Here is a 16,178-nt window from a genome sequence, read left to right as displayed (position 1 = left end):
CTCACAACATTGTGACTGCTGGAAGCCATCATGACATGAGTTGTCCATAATCTGCATCTTGGTTAGAGGTACACGAAGCTGTAACATCTACAGAGTCCAAGAAGTCTTGCCTCTGTTTCCATGCTTACACCCTATCCTGACCAGTAAGCTTCCCTGCCTTTGTGGTAACCTTTCCTTCATGCTACAGATGACAAATTGCTTGTTGTATGCACACACCATCTGCTTCTGCTGGGTGTCTGCAGTGTATTGACTTGTAAAGAAGGGGCTCAGGACAGCACTTCATGGTCAGCTATGCTGGGTGACTCACAGATGCAGAATATAACCCAGCTCCTTACTACAAAGGGATAAAAGCCATACTCTACAATGTCTGCTTGAGAAGAACCTTACTGGATGACAAGAAAAATGTCATGGCTGTGCCCAAGGAGAACAATTAAATTCTACATTTCAAAAGTGAGAAATCCTTTACTAGACTGATATCCTTTCTTTGGATGATGTGTCACAGAAAAAAAAAAAAAAAAAAAGAAAAAAAGAAAAAAAAAAAAAAAAAGCAGCCTTATAATTCACTTAGCTACTTGTGCATCCTGCTTAGAAGGTTAAAGGCTTTATTTCCAATTCCTACTCAGATCAGCTGGCACTGAATATATTACAGTATATAATACACATACTGTATTGCAGACTGTTTTACTCAATGCTCTGATCCAGTTTGTTAAAGGACATTAAGATACCAAATCAACTGATCCAGTGTCAATAGAGCAAGGCAGTTCAGGAAAAGAGCTGCTAAAATGCTCTTTGTAAAGCAGCATATACAGGTAGGAAAGACTGGTCAAAACTTTACAAATTTATATACTCAGCTATAACATTTTTCAGTATCTTTCAAAAACACAGCTGCAGTACCTATTCTGCAGTGATAGCCATAGATTATCCTAATATGACATTCTTTTCTTTCATTACACAGAAGAGTACAGGCTGTGCTGCTGCCTCTGCGTTTGGAAGCCTGTACCAGATATCACATGCTGCTAAGTAGATTTTGTTTGTATGAAAAGGGGCAAAGGATAACCTGTTGGTCTGTTCTCCACACATAAGTCTGCCTCTATTTTTCTTTAGGACCATGAAAGTCTGCAACCTGTGATTGCATTTTGCTTATTACCTTGATATTTTTTGAGAGTTAAAGAAAATACAGAGCCTGCTCTGCTTACTTACTTACAAATAAATTGTTATATCTAAGTATTTTTCTCACTACTATCACTGAACTGTTATTTCTTAAGCTATTGACACAGCTGACACAACAGCCAAAATGTTTGCACAAAGACAGTTTCTTAATCACAGCAAAAATTTTGGGGGAAAATATGTACGTATTAGAAACTCTCAAAAGGAATGTGTATGAAAATTATTTCCCCTGAGATCATCTTTCATAAGCTATCAAAAGGTATGAGGTATCATAACTTGAAAAAAAGTACAGCATCTTGACAAAAACTTTATGAGCAGAAAGTAAATTCAGTTAATCATTTTCTTCCTTTTTGATATTTAGCATTACTATAAGCAAGCACACGCACACAAAAATTTAAGATTAACAACTGCAACTAATTTCAAGGGACATATTTTCAAGCTTCATTAAGAAATGGTAAGACAGATCAAAAGAGATCAAAACAGTGACTTAAAGGGGAGACAAAATAATTTTTCTGTCTAAACAATAAATTCTCTCTGATCTAAGAGAATGTGTTCATCCTTTCCTATCTTTTCTCTGGTTTGTTTGGTCATTTACAAAACACAGAACAAGTTATTTGTTTTAGTCTAAAGTTCTAACATCTTTTCCACCTTTGTCATCCATGACAGCTCCAAGCCGTGGTCTTCAACACTCCCAGGAATAAGACAGCCACAGCTTCCCTGGGCAGTCTGTGCCAGTGCCTCACCACCCTCACAGCAAAGAATTTCTTCCTAATGCCTAATCTAAATCTACCCTCTTTTAGGGTAAATCTACTTTTCATTCTTGCACTACATTTGATAGCCAGGAGGAAGACAATGATGTGAGCTATAAAGCAACTTCAAATGTATTAGTGTCTCTATAAAAGCTTAAATCTGAGCCTCCGGAAGACTTGTACTGCATATGCTCTTACAGAGATAATCACAGAGAATTTACAAGCATGGAAGAATTGATGGCAAACAGGAATTTTATGTAGATAATAGATGTTTCGAGAAAATGGTTTTCTCCTCAGAAGAGCAGAAAATGAGTAATAGGTTAATCTTAAAGACACTTAGAACAAGTCAATGGAGACAATAAACAGAGCTTTTTTAGTGCTACAGAAATAATTTGAAGCGATTTCTCTTAGTGGGAATGACAGACCAGTGATGTACACCCAGATAAGCTGTAATAAACAGAGATATAAAAAAACCCACACAACCAAAACACAGCCCTAAGTGAGCGCACACATAAGCATGCCCCTTTTCTTAAACACTACAGGTTTCATGTGTCATTTACAGCATTCCTTGTTGAGGTAGAGAATACACAGCCAGTAGCCAGAGATGTGTTATGGTAAAACTGCTCAAGAAGTAAAATGTGATCTTCCTATAGACCACTGCTGTCAAAATCAGGGGTATACATTGGCAAGCTAAGCAGAGTAGGGAGGTGAGGACAGATCATAGAATCATAGAATCATAGAATCCTAGGGGTTGGAAGGGACCTCGAAAGATCATCTAGTCCAACCCCCCCTGGAGTTAGGCTTTTCTCAGTGGTGACCAGTGATAGGACAAGGGGTAATGGGTGTAAATTGGAGCATAGGAGGTTCAAGTTGAATATCAGAAAAAATTTTTTTACTGTAAGGGTGACAGAGCCCTGGAACAGGCTGCCCAGGGGGGTTGTGGAGTCTCCTTCACTGGAGACATTCAAAACCCGCCTGGACACGTTCCTAGGCGATGTACTCTAGGTGACAGATACTTGTCCCTTTCAATTTCTCCTGCTAATCTACTGCAGTAGAAATACTACTGCAGTAAAAATTAGGAGTCAAAGCCATGACCAGGAACACACATGGTTACACATTCCTCAGAAAAAGGTCCCTCAAGTGGTGGGCTAAATTTTTATTATAAACCTCTATGCCTAGCTACATCACATGGCTGTAACCATTTCCTGCTTAGGTTTTCCAGATATATCCCAAAGCACTACACCCCTACAAAACACACACATTCAAGACTACTTTCAGTCAACTGTATATGCAAAAGTTTACATTCAGTGCAAAATACTCTCAAGCACAATAGGGTGTCCTGACTCCAAAGACATTCACTTCTATTTGCCTGTATGCTGACAGCATGCTACTGACCTCAAAGACCCACCCAACACAATTTCTCATTATTAGCATCTCCAGCCTACTACTTAAAACTAAAAAAACCCACATCTACTTTGAAAATCAACTGCAGAAATACTTTTCTCATGAAAAATAAAGTTTTTCTTCCCCAAATGAAGCTAATAAACACCAAAATTAGGAAGAAAGCAGGAAACCCATGAAGGGAATTTATAGTTCTTAAAAGACAATTTCAATTTTTTTTAATCAGATGTTGAACCTTGTTCAGAAAAGCAAAATCTGTACTGTGTTCCTTTCACCTTCACTTGACTAGTCTTTCCTATGGGACTAGTGGGAAGAGGTTAAATACTTTCTATCTGGGTATTTTACCTCTGACTTTATACCATTCAGGAAGTAAAATTCTGTATGCTGTGCAGTATCAAGATAGGCTTGGTGGGGATGCTAAAAAAAAAAAAAAAAAATGCTGACTGCAGCTTGGGTCATTATGGATTTGCTATTCTGATTTGTCCCATTCAAGTGATCCTAGGTAGAAAAAACATTTTAAAGTGGAAACGCCAATCTTTAGTTTCCTTTATCATTGTTTCTCAGAAGAAATCAAGTATAAGAAACTAAACATAATAAATACATTTATAAATTATTATTGCTTAATAATTTAAAAAAATTAATTAAAAATAGCTCCATTAAATAATGTTAATACTACTACACTACAAAACTGCTGCTTATCTTTGAAGTCATTTGGTTGACAAAGCAAACAATACACAGTTCTCCATGAAATGGAAGTGTCTTGGAGGAGAGCCTGGCTTTTCACAGTATTTGGATGCAACCAGAAGGCCCTTAAGAAGCAACTGTGCAAGTAATGGGAAAAGATACACACAATCACACTGTTTCAAAGTACTGGCTGAAATTTAAATACACGGTTTTCTTGGTATCTGTCAGCAGAGTACAAACAGACCCCATTGCAAAATGACTTAGAGCCTTCTGGTTTTCTTCTAAGAGTTTAAGCTTCACCCTGGCAACAAGGACATTACAGCTGAGGCAGCCTTTTTTTTTTTTTTCCCCTTCACCTAGCACTCAATGTCTGTAATATGGGCATTACATGAAACTTGACAATCTCTTGAGAAGAAAAGTGTGAGGGTCCCCCATCAGTACATAAAACACATCAATGCAAAATACTTTATGCCTAGGTAGTTCTTGCAGTTCATGTAATTATGGCCCATGTCCATCAGTCTCTGCTGAAGAAGCCCCCCAAACCTAGACATATTCTTCCTTGCATTCTCAGATGTCCATAACAAACATTTTATATCATATAAAACAACATTTTTAAAGAAAGAAAAAAAATTAATATATAGTTGCCTGCGTGTCAATGACTGATTTCCTGCATGATGGCATCAGACACTTTTTCTCTCAGTTATGTTCCTTCTGACTACGTTTCACCCCTTTAAGGGTAATCTGACTGACTACCATGGTGATGACCAGCAGATATTCAAGGTAAGAGGGGTGAGGGAGTTGGAAGAGAAGGCAAAAATGGAGTCAGATCAAAAAAGATCAGTTGAGCTGGAATCTAACTAATCCTGAGCTGAAGTTAGTCTGTTCCAAATTAATTTATCAGACCCTGGACGAAAGATCTACGTGAATTATTTACTGATTATATCTGATTTAAGAAACAAATTCCTAGTTCCTGCTACAATATGCAAGCTTATGACAGCAGAATGAGCTTACACATTACAAAGCAATTACTTCAGGTCTTCTCTCTCACCCTTGTCTTTTTCATTCATATACTGCATAGCACATAATATAATCACAAACTGTATGTCTCATAGAATCTGCCTGCCATAAACATGGAGTGTATCGCTTCAAAACGTTTTATGCATCCCATCAGTCTTCTCATTGCTTGCACCAAAAATTGGCATGAACACTAAGTATCAATAGCCATAGAAGTATGATTTTGGCTATGAATAGGAAAAATTACGGGCCAGACTCATTTGGTGATATTTTTAACCCAAAGATCCTTAAGCCTGTGAAACACCTCCTGTGACAAGAGTAAAACTCATTGCCAGAACCAGTGCAGTGAATATGACCAATACCTCTGAGACTTAAAAGAGCACACCAGGAAACAAACTTGTTCTCATTTGTAATTGTCCCACCTATTAAAAAAAAAAAATAGAAAAAGGAAAAAAAAAAGGGTGCAAACTGTATCCTGCCGTTTCCCTCAGACTGTACTGTTTGGGTAATTGCAGACTTACCTTTTGTGATCCAGATGCTGAGCCCTTAAATGAAGTACGTTTGAAGGAGCCGCTCATCCTCCGTAAGGAACCTGCAAGCTTTCCTCCTCTTCCTTTCTTAGTCCCCTGGCCCTTACCCTCCATAATGGACCTAGTACCCCAGCACTAAAGAAAACTCTGATTTTAGTCATGCAGTCTGAGCACTTTTTTCCTGAGGCCAACAATCATTGTTACAGCTTAAACAGAGAGACAGATGCTTAAAACAAAAATCAAAGCCAAATTATGAAACTACTGTTCTGATGTGCACCCTGTCACAAATATTACCAGCCAGGCAGCCGAGTAGAAAAACAAGGCAATACACTGATACAAACTGCTGTCCCCCCTCCCTCTTCTCTACTGACTCTATAATCAGGCTTAATGCACACAGCTTCTGCAAGCTATGGTTTTTAATGGACAGAGATTTAATAAATGGCGATTGAAGGTAAATCTACTTTAGACGCAGCAGCTCGAAAGGTTTTTATTCGTGCAAAGCACAGGGCAGTCAGATGGAAATTATTTGGGTATCAGTAGAAAGGCACATGAAAAGAGCAGATGGTCCTCAGCAGACTAGGAGCTAGAGGTTTGGTGGAGTTCTAAAGGATAGCTGCTGATGGTGAGTGTGTGCCTACAGCAGGTCTTGGGATGAGAGAGACAAGGTTTTAGAAGCAAACAACCCATAAGATCATAGAAAGATTTTAATTAATTAGGCTATATGAGTTGTGGCAAGTAAGGTGGCTTGTGTACTGCCTTCATGAGTTCTTAATAATATCTCAATTCAGCTATTTTGTACTATAGGGCCTGAATGCACAGAGTGAAAGCAAAAGGAGGCAGTTAGGCTAAATTAAACAAGAAATGAGGAAGAGAAAGGGTACTTTAAAAGAACAACAAAATTACTATTAACTAGAAAACAGCTCGCTGGCTCCAAGAAACTTGCCTTCTCAGACATAAGCCAGGAATCTGTGAGAGCCTGGTTTGCAAAAGAAGATGGGTGAGAGCAGAGGGAAACTAGAGATACCTTTTAAAAAGATACAAAGGGACTGCTGATTTGTAACTGTGAGGTAAGTCAGAAACAAGACTAATTTACAGGATTTAGTTACAGTGTCACACTTTTCATTTATTTGTTTACTATTTTTCAGGTTCACCCCATTGTTGTTTCTTGATAAAGATGAAGTGGGTGCCTGCTTGCAGCTGGTTAGGGGAGGCATAGGAAATTGTGTAGAAAACCTAAACCACAACAAACCAAAGTGGAAGAGGCTGACAAAAAAAGATGTTCTGATTTTGTTGTCCTGGTCAGCACAGCCATAATATTTCTTGATGAAATTTCCCAAGCAAGCAAGAATAAGTAGCTGACAACTTACAACATACTTAAAGTTGTGTTGGGAAATGGGAGAGTAAAAGTCTTATGCTCTGCAGAAGAATCACTTCTATTACATTAGTGCAAACAGTTTGCAGGATCAAGCTAATGGAATGTGAAGGAGGTCACAAAAGAGGTCTTCCTTTCTAAGGAAGTCTTCCTTTCATTAAACCTAGGCAAAATCAAGCAAGATAAAATTAGATTTTTGAGAAGACAACAGCTGTTATATGATGATGTTCTAAGACATGGTTTGGCTTAAGTACACAAGGCTGTGACAGAAACTGGCAACTGGGATACAAAACTGTGTAAAGGACAGTAAGTTGATAGAGCACGGACAGAATAGTCTTGAAGGGAGTTTTAATTCTACAAGCTACTTCAGCAAGTAGTGCCTGATAAATTCCATGTACATCACACAGCCCACCAAAATATATCTCCGTTATATCTGGTCAGTTAGCAGCAAAACACTCCAATTACTGGTCTTTTGCACTTTATCATGGAGTTAGCTGCAGAAGATAAAATATCTGGGTCATAAACTACCCTATTGTGAGCTTACACTGTTATCTTTGAAATAAACCAAAATACTTCTATTTATACCAGAACTGCCTTTGACTAATCCTGCCTTTTTCAAAGAAGTCATTGCTATGTTCTGGGACATAGTCTCAAATGGTGGTAGCTACTGCAGCAGCCACTTCCATCATCAATGACAGATTTAATGTGCTGAGAATCTGTCTTTCCAATCTAGCATCTTATTTGATAATTATGAAAACAGCTGAAAGGCATTCATATAATAGCATATGCTGAATAATTTTGTTTAATATTGTAGCTTAAACAAAACCAATATAAATGTTGTCAAGGAAAAAAAATAATTCAAGGCTTCTTTGTGTAGTTCCCCTTCCTCAGCTATGACACAAACCTGAATGCAGTGAATTAAACAGGTGCATCCTACTCACTGTCTGTGTTGTCACAATGTTATGACACAATGACACAATTCCTGATGTGATGCTGGGCTGCATTACTCAGAAGAGATGACTTAACTGTATTTTAATAAATAAAAAACAAAACAAAACAAAACAAGGACATGTCTTTCAGAAAGCAGAAATTCAGAACAGAAATTCTCCAAGACACACTGTAGAAATACATGAATTTACATTCATTAATTCAGTCCTTTTGGATCTGTTATACTAAGACTTCTGTCTGGGCTCCCTGTAACTGTTTTTGATACACTTTAAGGACCATATTGGATTTTTACAAGTCATGAGTACACAGGAGGTGTTCACATCCAAGATTAAAGTCTTCCAGCACTCACTGCAGCAGAAGATGCTGAATTTTAACCTTAGCTGAAAAATCAAGTAACTAATTTCTGCTGAAGTTCTTGTCCACGCTGTATTTACGTAACACTTCACAGGCTGTTTCCACTATACTTGAGGAACAGAAGCATGCACCATGCAGGCACTTTCAACAGCTCTGTGATTTAGACACACAAGGTAAATTGATTTTTCAAAAGAGCTTGTGGTTTTAGGAGTGCAGTCCAACATTAGGAAACCTTTAGAAAAACACTTCTACTGAAGGCCCCTCTCTCACTTTGGAGTTTTCCACTTCACCAGCTGAGCTGATCCAATGTTTCATGTTTAAATCAGATCTGTCTAACTACATGGCTTAAATCAGCACTGGGAGAGGAAAGAGTAGGAATCTCCCAGATTTGGTTGATAATTAATTTGTATCTGGCACAGTAGAGAAGTTGAAGACCTTTAAATTGGTTCTAAAATTCCATGATCCATCTGTCCATCACCTTCTGTGTTTTGCAAGAAAATCAAATTGGTCTAACTTAAACAATGAAAAACTCAAGACTAAACATCTAAAAAAAAAAAAAAAAAAAAAAAAAAAAAGAAAAAAAAGAAAAGTGCAGGCAAATTTCATTTGCAAGATCTCATTCAAAACCTTTGACAGCCTGTTCCCTGGGATGAGCAGGATGCATCCATTTCAAAGTACACAAAAATAAAACACTGTGTAAGACAGAGGTGCTTGTGTAACCTATAGATAGCACGTCATGGAAATTTAACATCTGCAGTCAGGGAAAGATCTACGGCTTGGAGGCCCTATCACAATGTGTTTGTAAAAGTTTGAATAAGTTAAAGGTAGCTGTAGTTGTTAGAGTCTATAGAAAATCTGAAGTAGACTACATTGCTCTTACTGTTCACAGTCAGAGCTATTCTGTATCATCACATTAGGTATGTTCGATGTCAGTTAAAAAAAAAAAAAAACCACAACACATGATAGATTTAAACCTTTGATTTGTAGCCCACTGAAAAGTTTTCACTCACTTTGATAGTCAAACTCAGCAAGGAAAGCAGTAGTGCACAATCCTCGGAATTTAGGGTGGGGCAAGAGAGGCTTGTACCTGTATAAAGATTTACATGTAAAAGCCACAGAGAATTACAACTTCCTTCACTTTGCACTTAGTGTATTAAACTAAAGGCAAGTTTCTTTTGCAGACAATAGTTTAGAAAACAAAAACTATAAGCACTTTTTCTTGTTTTAATGAAAAAGTGTCTTTAAAGAGTATTTTCTGTAAAAACAACATGACAATGTCCTTTGACGTTTCTGCTACAATAAGAATATTTAAACAGTCATGTATTTAACAAGAAAACCACTTACATTTCGTTAAAGGTGTTCATTAAATTAATGAAGGCTAAGAACAAGAGCTGCTGGTACTGTGTTAGGTGCTGCATAAACGCCATTCCAAAAAGGCTTATTCCAAGATAGTTATGATTAGTTACACTGTGCTTGCTACCAAAACTTCTGAAAAAGTGTCACCATGAGCAAATCCATTTTACACTTCAACAAGGATTTTCTTGCATAAGGACATGAGCGTATGCCTGGGTGGTCTGCAGTCACTATGGTGCTGTGACCTACTGTAATTTTGTAGTCCTTCAGCTCTTCAGAAATCTACCCATTCTTTTATTACTGGCAGGATAAACCTGTTACTCTCTCAAGCTAAAAATAAATGGAAATGGAAAAATTACTCTTCAAGATAATTTAATCCTGTTAATCCAATGAAGTACTCTCTCCAAGATTCAGAGATCCAGTTCAGTTATTTAACGTACTTCTAACTTCCATAAACACAGCCTCTTCCCCTCTGTTTCTGTCTCATTGCAGTACATGTAAAATGCTGCAGAAAACTGGAGTAACACTTCATGGTTGTGCACAATAACCTTCAAAGCAGATGAGGGATGGCCTGTCCAAAACGAGATAAGCAGAATCCAACTAGCTACCATTTTATAGTCAAGGTAAAAGTAGGGAGCAACAAGTTTCCTTAGTACTGATGAAGTGCTTTTCTTTCCAAATCAGACAATTTTGCAGTAGGTTCACTTTTGAAAAACATAAAAGCAAAACTAAGTACAAATTCTCCTCATTCCAGAGTCCTGCCCTCTTCAAACAGCAAAACCAAAAACATTTAGCCTCTGAAGAACTACCACTGATCAGTTTTACTGCCTTCTCTGTGGTCTAATAAAAAGCACTGTACTTGCCTTTTCTCATTTTCTCACAACTTAGTATTTTCCAGCCTTCTCCCATCTAGATATTCAGATGCACTGGTTGTGAATCATGAAAATCACAGAAGCAGCACAGTACATGTCAGGAACAGAAACCAACTGTTAAGTCTCATTATAAACCAAAAAAAAAAAACCACACCACTACAACACCATATTCCACTATAAAGGCTACTGCTTTTGGAAAAAAAAAACCAAAAAACAACACTTTCTTGCCTAAGGATTTTTTATGGTTTCTTCCTTCTCTTTACCAAGAACTGAAGAATTAGAAGTTTTTTTTCTTCTTGTTCTTTTGAGTGCTTCTTCATTTCTGCTACAAGTACTTTCAAATGTGTAACAAAGATAGGAAGGGATGGAGGAAAGAAGAAAAGGAAAACCTATTGACAATAAATTCAGCATTTATCAACATAAACACAGCGCAGGCAGTGATGATGCTCCATAGGGGGATAAAGTAACTGAGCACTAAGCTAGAGAAAAAGGTATTGAGGTACAGATTGACCAATGCTGAGGGATCAAAAAATACACAGACATCAAATAAATGTTTTTTATCACAATCTCTGCTGCAGCTAGTGCCATTCAGCTTCCAAATATATTTTTTTTTCCTTTTCCTTTTAAACAAAAATTATCTTCAGTAAGTTGATGACATTAGCTGCAGATTTCAGAGCTGCTTTTACACATTATAATTAGGACTATAACTATTAACATGAATGAGGAGGAACAGAAATCAAAGCAGCCAAAGAAAAAATTCCAAAGCAATATGTCCCTAAAGAGAAAAAAATTATAAAAAACTTTAATTTTGAAGTTCTGAAGAAGCTTGAACACTTCACAAAAACATGTTTATAATTTTGCAGAGTTTGACATCTTTCTCAGGTCCAAATAAAAAAGCTAGAACTCAAATAATGAAGAGCCCTTGGAGGATTTGATGCCATTTTTACAGAACTCTATTTAACAATAAAACTTGAAGCGGGAGCACCATGCCCTTTGACACTTCACACCTCAGCTATACACTGTGCTATATTATTATTTTATCTCAGTTACAGGTCTTAGCCATTACACACTTCAACAGTCCTTGACTGTTTGTTTCTATCCCCAAAATGAAGTGTAGACAGAATATTGTTCAGTGCTAGTTACCTACCATGAGATAAGAACAGTGTAGGGCACTGGGGAGTGCTGTCTGCTGGGCAGAGAAAGTTGACTTCTTCTTCTGTAAACTATTTATCCTCAAAGCAATGCTGTAGTAACCTAGGGAAAAGAACATTTGGATTAAAAATGTAGCAGTTTACACACACACAAAAAAACCTAACGAAACCACAACATCTCAGGCCGTATGTAACTGGCAGGTCACAGCTATGGAAAAGAAATTCCATTTAGTCAATTCTACACTTTAAAATCTCAGAGGAAGACTGCAGGCACCTTTGTGGTGGTTTTACTTCAGATCTGTTTGTCCATGTTTTGGACAGTGTGTTTGACTGTTAAGAAAAAAAGCAAGTTTAAAGTGAAATTATGTGCCTCCTGAAACATGTGGACAGAAAAGGTAAAGAAATAACCTCTGATTGTTCCAGTGGCCCTGTAAATTGATGCCTGTGTTACCATCCTCACATACTAGAAACATTCTGTACTGATTATACAAACAACAACGTGTATGCCATTAATCTTACTTCCATAACCTGCCTGGGGAGGAGAAGCTGCAGAAACCTATCAGGTCTCTTTGTCACATCACCCTTGTGGATAGACTCAGCTTCCCTGTATTTGTAGAATCATAGAAAAATAGCTGGAATGCCCTTGCAAGCACAGCTACTCTGACCCCCTGCTGAAAGGAAAGCCAACCTAAAATTTGGATCAAGTGGTTCAGGGTTTTGACCAGCTGAATACTGAAAACCTAGGACTGTTCCCAGTCTCTCTGGGCAACCTCTCAACTATTCCCCACTGTCAGTTTTTTCCTTATGCCCCTTCGGAACTTCCTGTGCTACAAATTACTGCCCTTGTTTCTTCCTTCTGCACCTCTGAGAAGGATTCAAGACTTTTATCTCTGTGGTTACTTTGCAAGAGGCACAGGTAGGCTGTCATCCTTGAACTAGGTGCATTTCTAGTCCCCTTGCTTTCAGTAGCCCAAGAATTTAAGAAAGGAAGCTTAGAAGAAAAATCCTGGAAATCATCATATCTGAAACTGTATATTAATGCAGCTAATTTTTCTCTGTAACAAAAATGGACTGCTTAGCCCTGTTATTACAACACCAAACTAAAGCTAAACGAGAGCACCAAGAGTCTCTCATGCTGGGGAGATTGGAAGGATGCTGAAAGCCTAGTGGGTATGAGCAGAGTGACTCCAGATCCAGAATGCAAAAGAGAATTATTTCAGTAGTAGAACCATGGCCACTGATTGTTGCCCTTGATTGGGAAAAAAAAAAAAAAAAAAAAAAAAAAAAAAAAAAAAAAAAAAAAAAAGAGAATCATCCAGATGACTTTAAAGTGTACTGTAAAAAAATGGAAAAGAATCAGCTTCAGCATCACATTTTTTAAAGCAAAAGGGGGTTTGTACTTTTTTCAATGCAATGCAGTCTCACAAAGCCAGTTAAATGGAATCTACCAGCAACTAAAACACTAAAACAAAGGATGAAAGAATCAACTGCTTCTTGGGGGATAATTTAATTGCTATGACTTCTAAAAGAGTGAAAAGACAGCTTTCTATTAGGTTGCTCGTTAATGTGCAAGTTCTCTTACAGCCTTGAATTCCATCTTGAAATTCCAAACACGTATTTATTAGTGCCACGTGCATTTCCTACCTTCAATCATAAATGCTTGGTGTTCACTCACGCCACTTTCTTTAGCATCACCAGCTCCATCTGGTGGATAATCTGCAAAATACATTTTCTTGAAGGGAAAGAATTCATCAGGTTTTTTTTGTGCTCCCTTTAGAAATGTAAGCATCAATATGTCTAATCTTTAACTTCTTTAACAACATGCGGGGAAGTTGGAATATGCTGAAATTTCCGTCTAAATAAATTATTTTTCTAGGGGAGGCTTAAAAACATTACTGTAAGAAAAGGTCAGTGAGCTTTCTTAAATCATAGGGTACTGGCATTGTACATAATCATGTTGGCTCTGATTGTGAAAATTGCTTTTCAGATTAGAAAAATAATACACAAAAATACAAAAAAACCTCAAACCAGATAGGAACAACGGCAACCGTGACCTAGAAATAGACCTAGAAATGTGCACATGCAATACATCTTGATGCAAAACCAACACTATATGAAGTATGAGCTATCTACAAGATCAAAGGAAACACAATGGGTGCAATAAATTAAGTAGAGAGGACTAGAGACCTAACAAATCTCTTCCTGGCCCTGGTTTTCTATGGGACCACACCCACATCATCCTGTATTTCTAATACCCTGGTTTCTCTATCTGAACAGAAGAAGCAATCACATAAAACTATGCAAAGACTCCTTAGATCCCTGGTATTTGTAAAATCACTTGGAGTCCTTGGACAGATGCAAATACAATTATTGTTTGCACTGTGCTTCAGCTAATAACATCTGCTTTTTCACTGGATATGTTCACTGTTTCACAACTGTACTGAAAAACCACAGTTCTTCACAGCAATAGTGTAAAAAATTTTGCAAGATCTTCAAAGCACATTAATGTAACATTAATTAATTAATGTACATAGACAACATTAATGTAACTTGCCAAAAGAGAAAGAAAAGGAAACCTCAGTTGAACTTGGAGGGATGTTCATTTAGAAGACTCAGCTACATAAATCAGATCTCTCATTTCAGAGTTCACACAGCACTGAAAGTAAGAAAAGCAAAGAAGAAACAATAATAGCATTGATTCCCCTTCTCTGCATTATAACTCTGGCACTTAGAAATATCCTTATTTCAGATACATTTACCTATCACAGATGATACACAATTCTGTGTCTATCACACATCAGCAAGAAATGAACCAGCATGTCCTGGATGGGCTGGGCTGACAGAGCTTAGCACCTCTTGCTGTATCACTGGTCCCTATTTATTCTCAAAGCTTATCTCACCAAGTTCTGTGACATTCCACTCAGTTTGATGCTTTCTCATTGTAGTGTTTTACCTTCTGTTGACAGATATTTGTTAAGAAATGTGCATCAAATTAGTGAAACCTTATTAAATTGAGGGAGATTTTAAGAAGCCAACTAGGAAAAAAAAAAAGTCATTGCTCTCATCTGCCTACCAAGCACCAGGGAAAAGTGCACTTTGCTTTTTGCTGATAGAAAATAGGGCAAAACCTTTAACATTTTTATTGATCTCTTGGGGACTGGCAAGAATAGTTACTGTAATGCCCACAACAGAGAAAAACTGCATCATGCATTCTCACTTACACACTGGCAGGTGCATCTCACCCCTTTTATCCATTGATTATGACACTATTGCAGCTCATGCTCAGTGGTGAGATGTGCCAAGTTAACCCTCTGAAACATAAAGCTTCTGAGCAGCTGCAGATCACTACACTACTCTAGACTGAGCAGCCACCAGCCTGCCATGTCCTCTTACAGTGAGAGGCAAATGTCACCGTTACCTGTGACAGATGCATTATGCAGGTCTCTGTGTAGAAGCAATTAGACAGAGAATTCCCACCTTTACCAACTCCTTCAGTCACAGATTCTCTCTTTCTGCTGGGAGCATTTATCACAATACTATATTCCAACTGACTAATGTGTGTCACATTGATCTCCAAAGATCTGACAGATGATGCTGGATTTTCTCCCCTACTTCCTAAATTTCAAGAAGTGACATTGATAAGGGGAAACATAATAGGGTGAGGACTTTTCTTTATCTCTTTCATAGTCAATTTCACAATATTTCTGTAGTTGGGATCAAATGACCTCAATTACAAAAGCGTTCACCTTCTTCCTCTCCTGACTATAAAGTCTCAGATACACAAATAAAGACCAAAAACTGCTCCAAAAAACCCATGCTATAGTCAAATGAACAAAGAGAGACAATTAAAAACTACAATCCTACCTGATCTTGCAGTAATAGGATCACAGTCTATGTCATAGACTAAGTCCAATGAAGTAAACTAATCTTTCTGCAGTCAGCTAAGACTATATGTTTACTCACTGAGCTAGGAAAAGCTCAGGAATGTAAAATGCATATCTGCTGGAACAAACCATCTAGACTGCAGCTTTGTGAATGTTTAGTGCACTTTCTGCTGCACCATTGGCCTTAAGGTGGCTTCAGAAAGGAAAAGTTCTTAAAGCAGTTTTTCAAACTGTATTGTGATTCTTAAAAATATAACCTATTCGAGTCAGCCCAGCACTGTTATACTAAGGCTATTACAGACTCTACTAATCACATTTGGGCAGTCAACTTTTTGTATGAGCAAAGCAGCGCAGACAGCTTCCAGAAGAGAAAAATTCTGCACATCAGCACAAAGATGCCTTGCAGGCAGTGGGACAGACTTCCTGTGGCTGGCAGAGAGCTATCCCGTTACGACTGCCAGCAGCCAGAGGCTCTGAGCTGTGGCAGCTCTGAGCAGGAACAGCACAACCACTGTACTTCTCTGCCCATGAATACAGTAGCTGGTGGCCCTGCTGAACTGCAAGTGGTCTCGCTCACTTCTGCTGTGCCATCAGTCCCCTCGCACAGTGAGCACCAGAAAGCCACGCTGCAAAATGGGGGGTTGTTCCCTGCCAAGTACCAGCCAACTGCTGCTTGCCCAACCAGTAAGAGCAATGTCT

The 16,178-nt window shown here is 38.0% G+C and overlaps 1 protein-coding gene across 4 annotated transcripts in view; it reads right to left on the bottom strand.

Annotated features, from left to right (window-relative positions):
* Positions 1-16,178, bottom strand: part of TRPM1 (transient receptor potential cation channel subfamily M member 1) — a 121,535-nt gene that overhangs the window by 66,940 nt on the left and 38,417 nt on the right. For 3 of the 4 annotated variants that reach the window (XM_071754944.1, XM_071754947.1, XM_071754948.1), the window contains one exon: positions 11,592-11,698. In XM_071754944.1, coding sequence (XP_071611045.1) covers positions 11,592-11,698 — 107 coding nt within the window. Of the gene's footprint in view, positions 1-5,536; positions 5,917-11,591; positions 11,699-16,178 lie in introns of those variants that run through there. The other variant, XM_071754946.1, reaches the window with a different exon arrangement.

This window comes from Heliangelus exortis, chromosome 11 (genome assembly GCF_036169615.1).
Source record: "Heliangelus exortis chromosome 11, bHelExo1.hap1, whole genome shotgun sequence".
Taxonomy (NCBI): Eukaryota; Metazoa; Chordata; class Aves; order Apodiformes; family Trochilidae; genus Heliangelus; species Heliangelus exortis.
The sequence above is the reverse complement of the archived record's forward strand: the minus strand, read 5'-3'. Positions and strand labels throughout refer to the sequence as shown.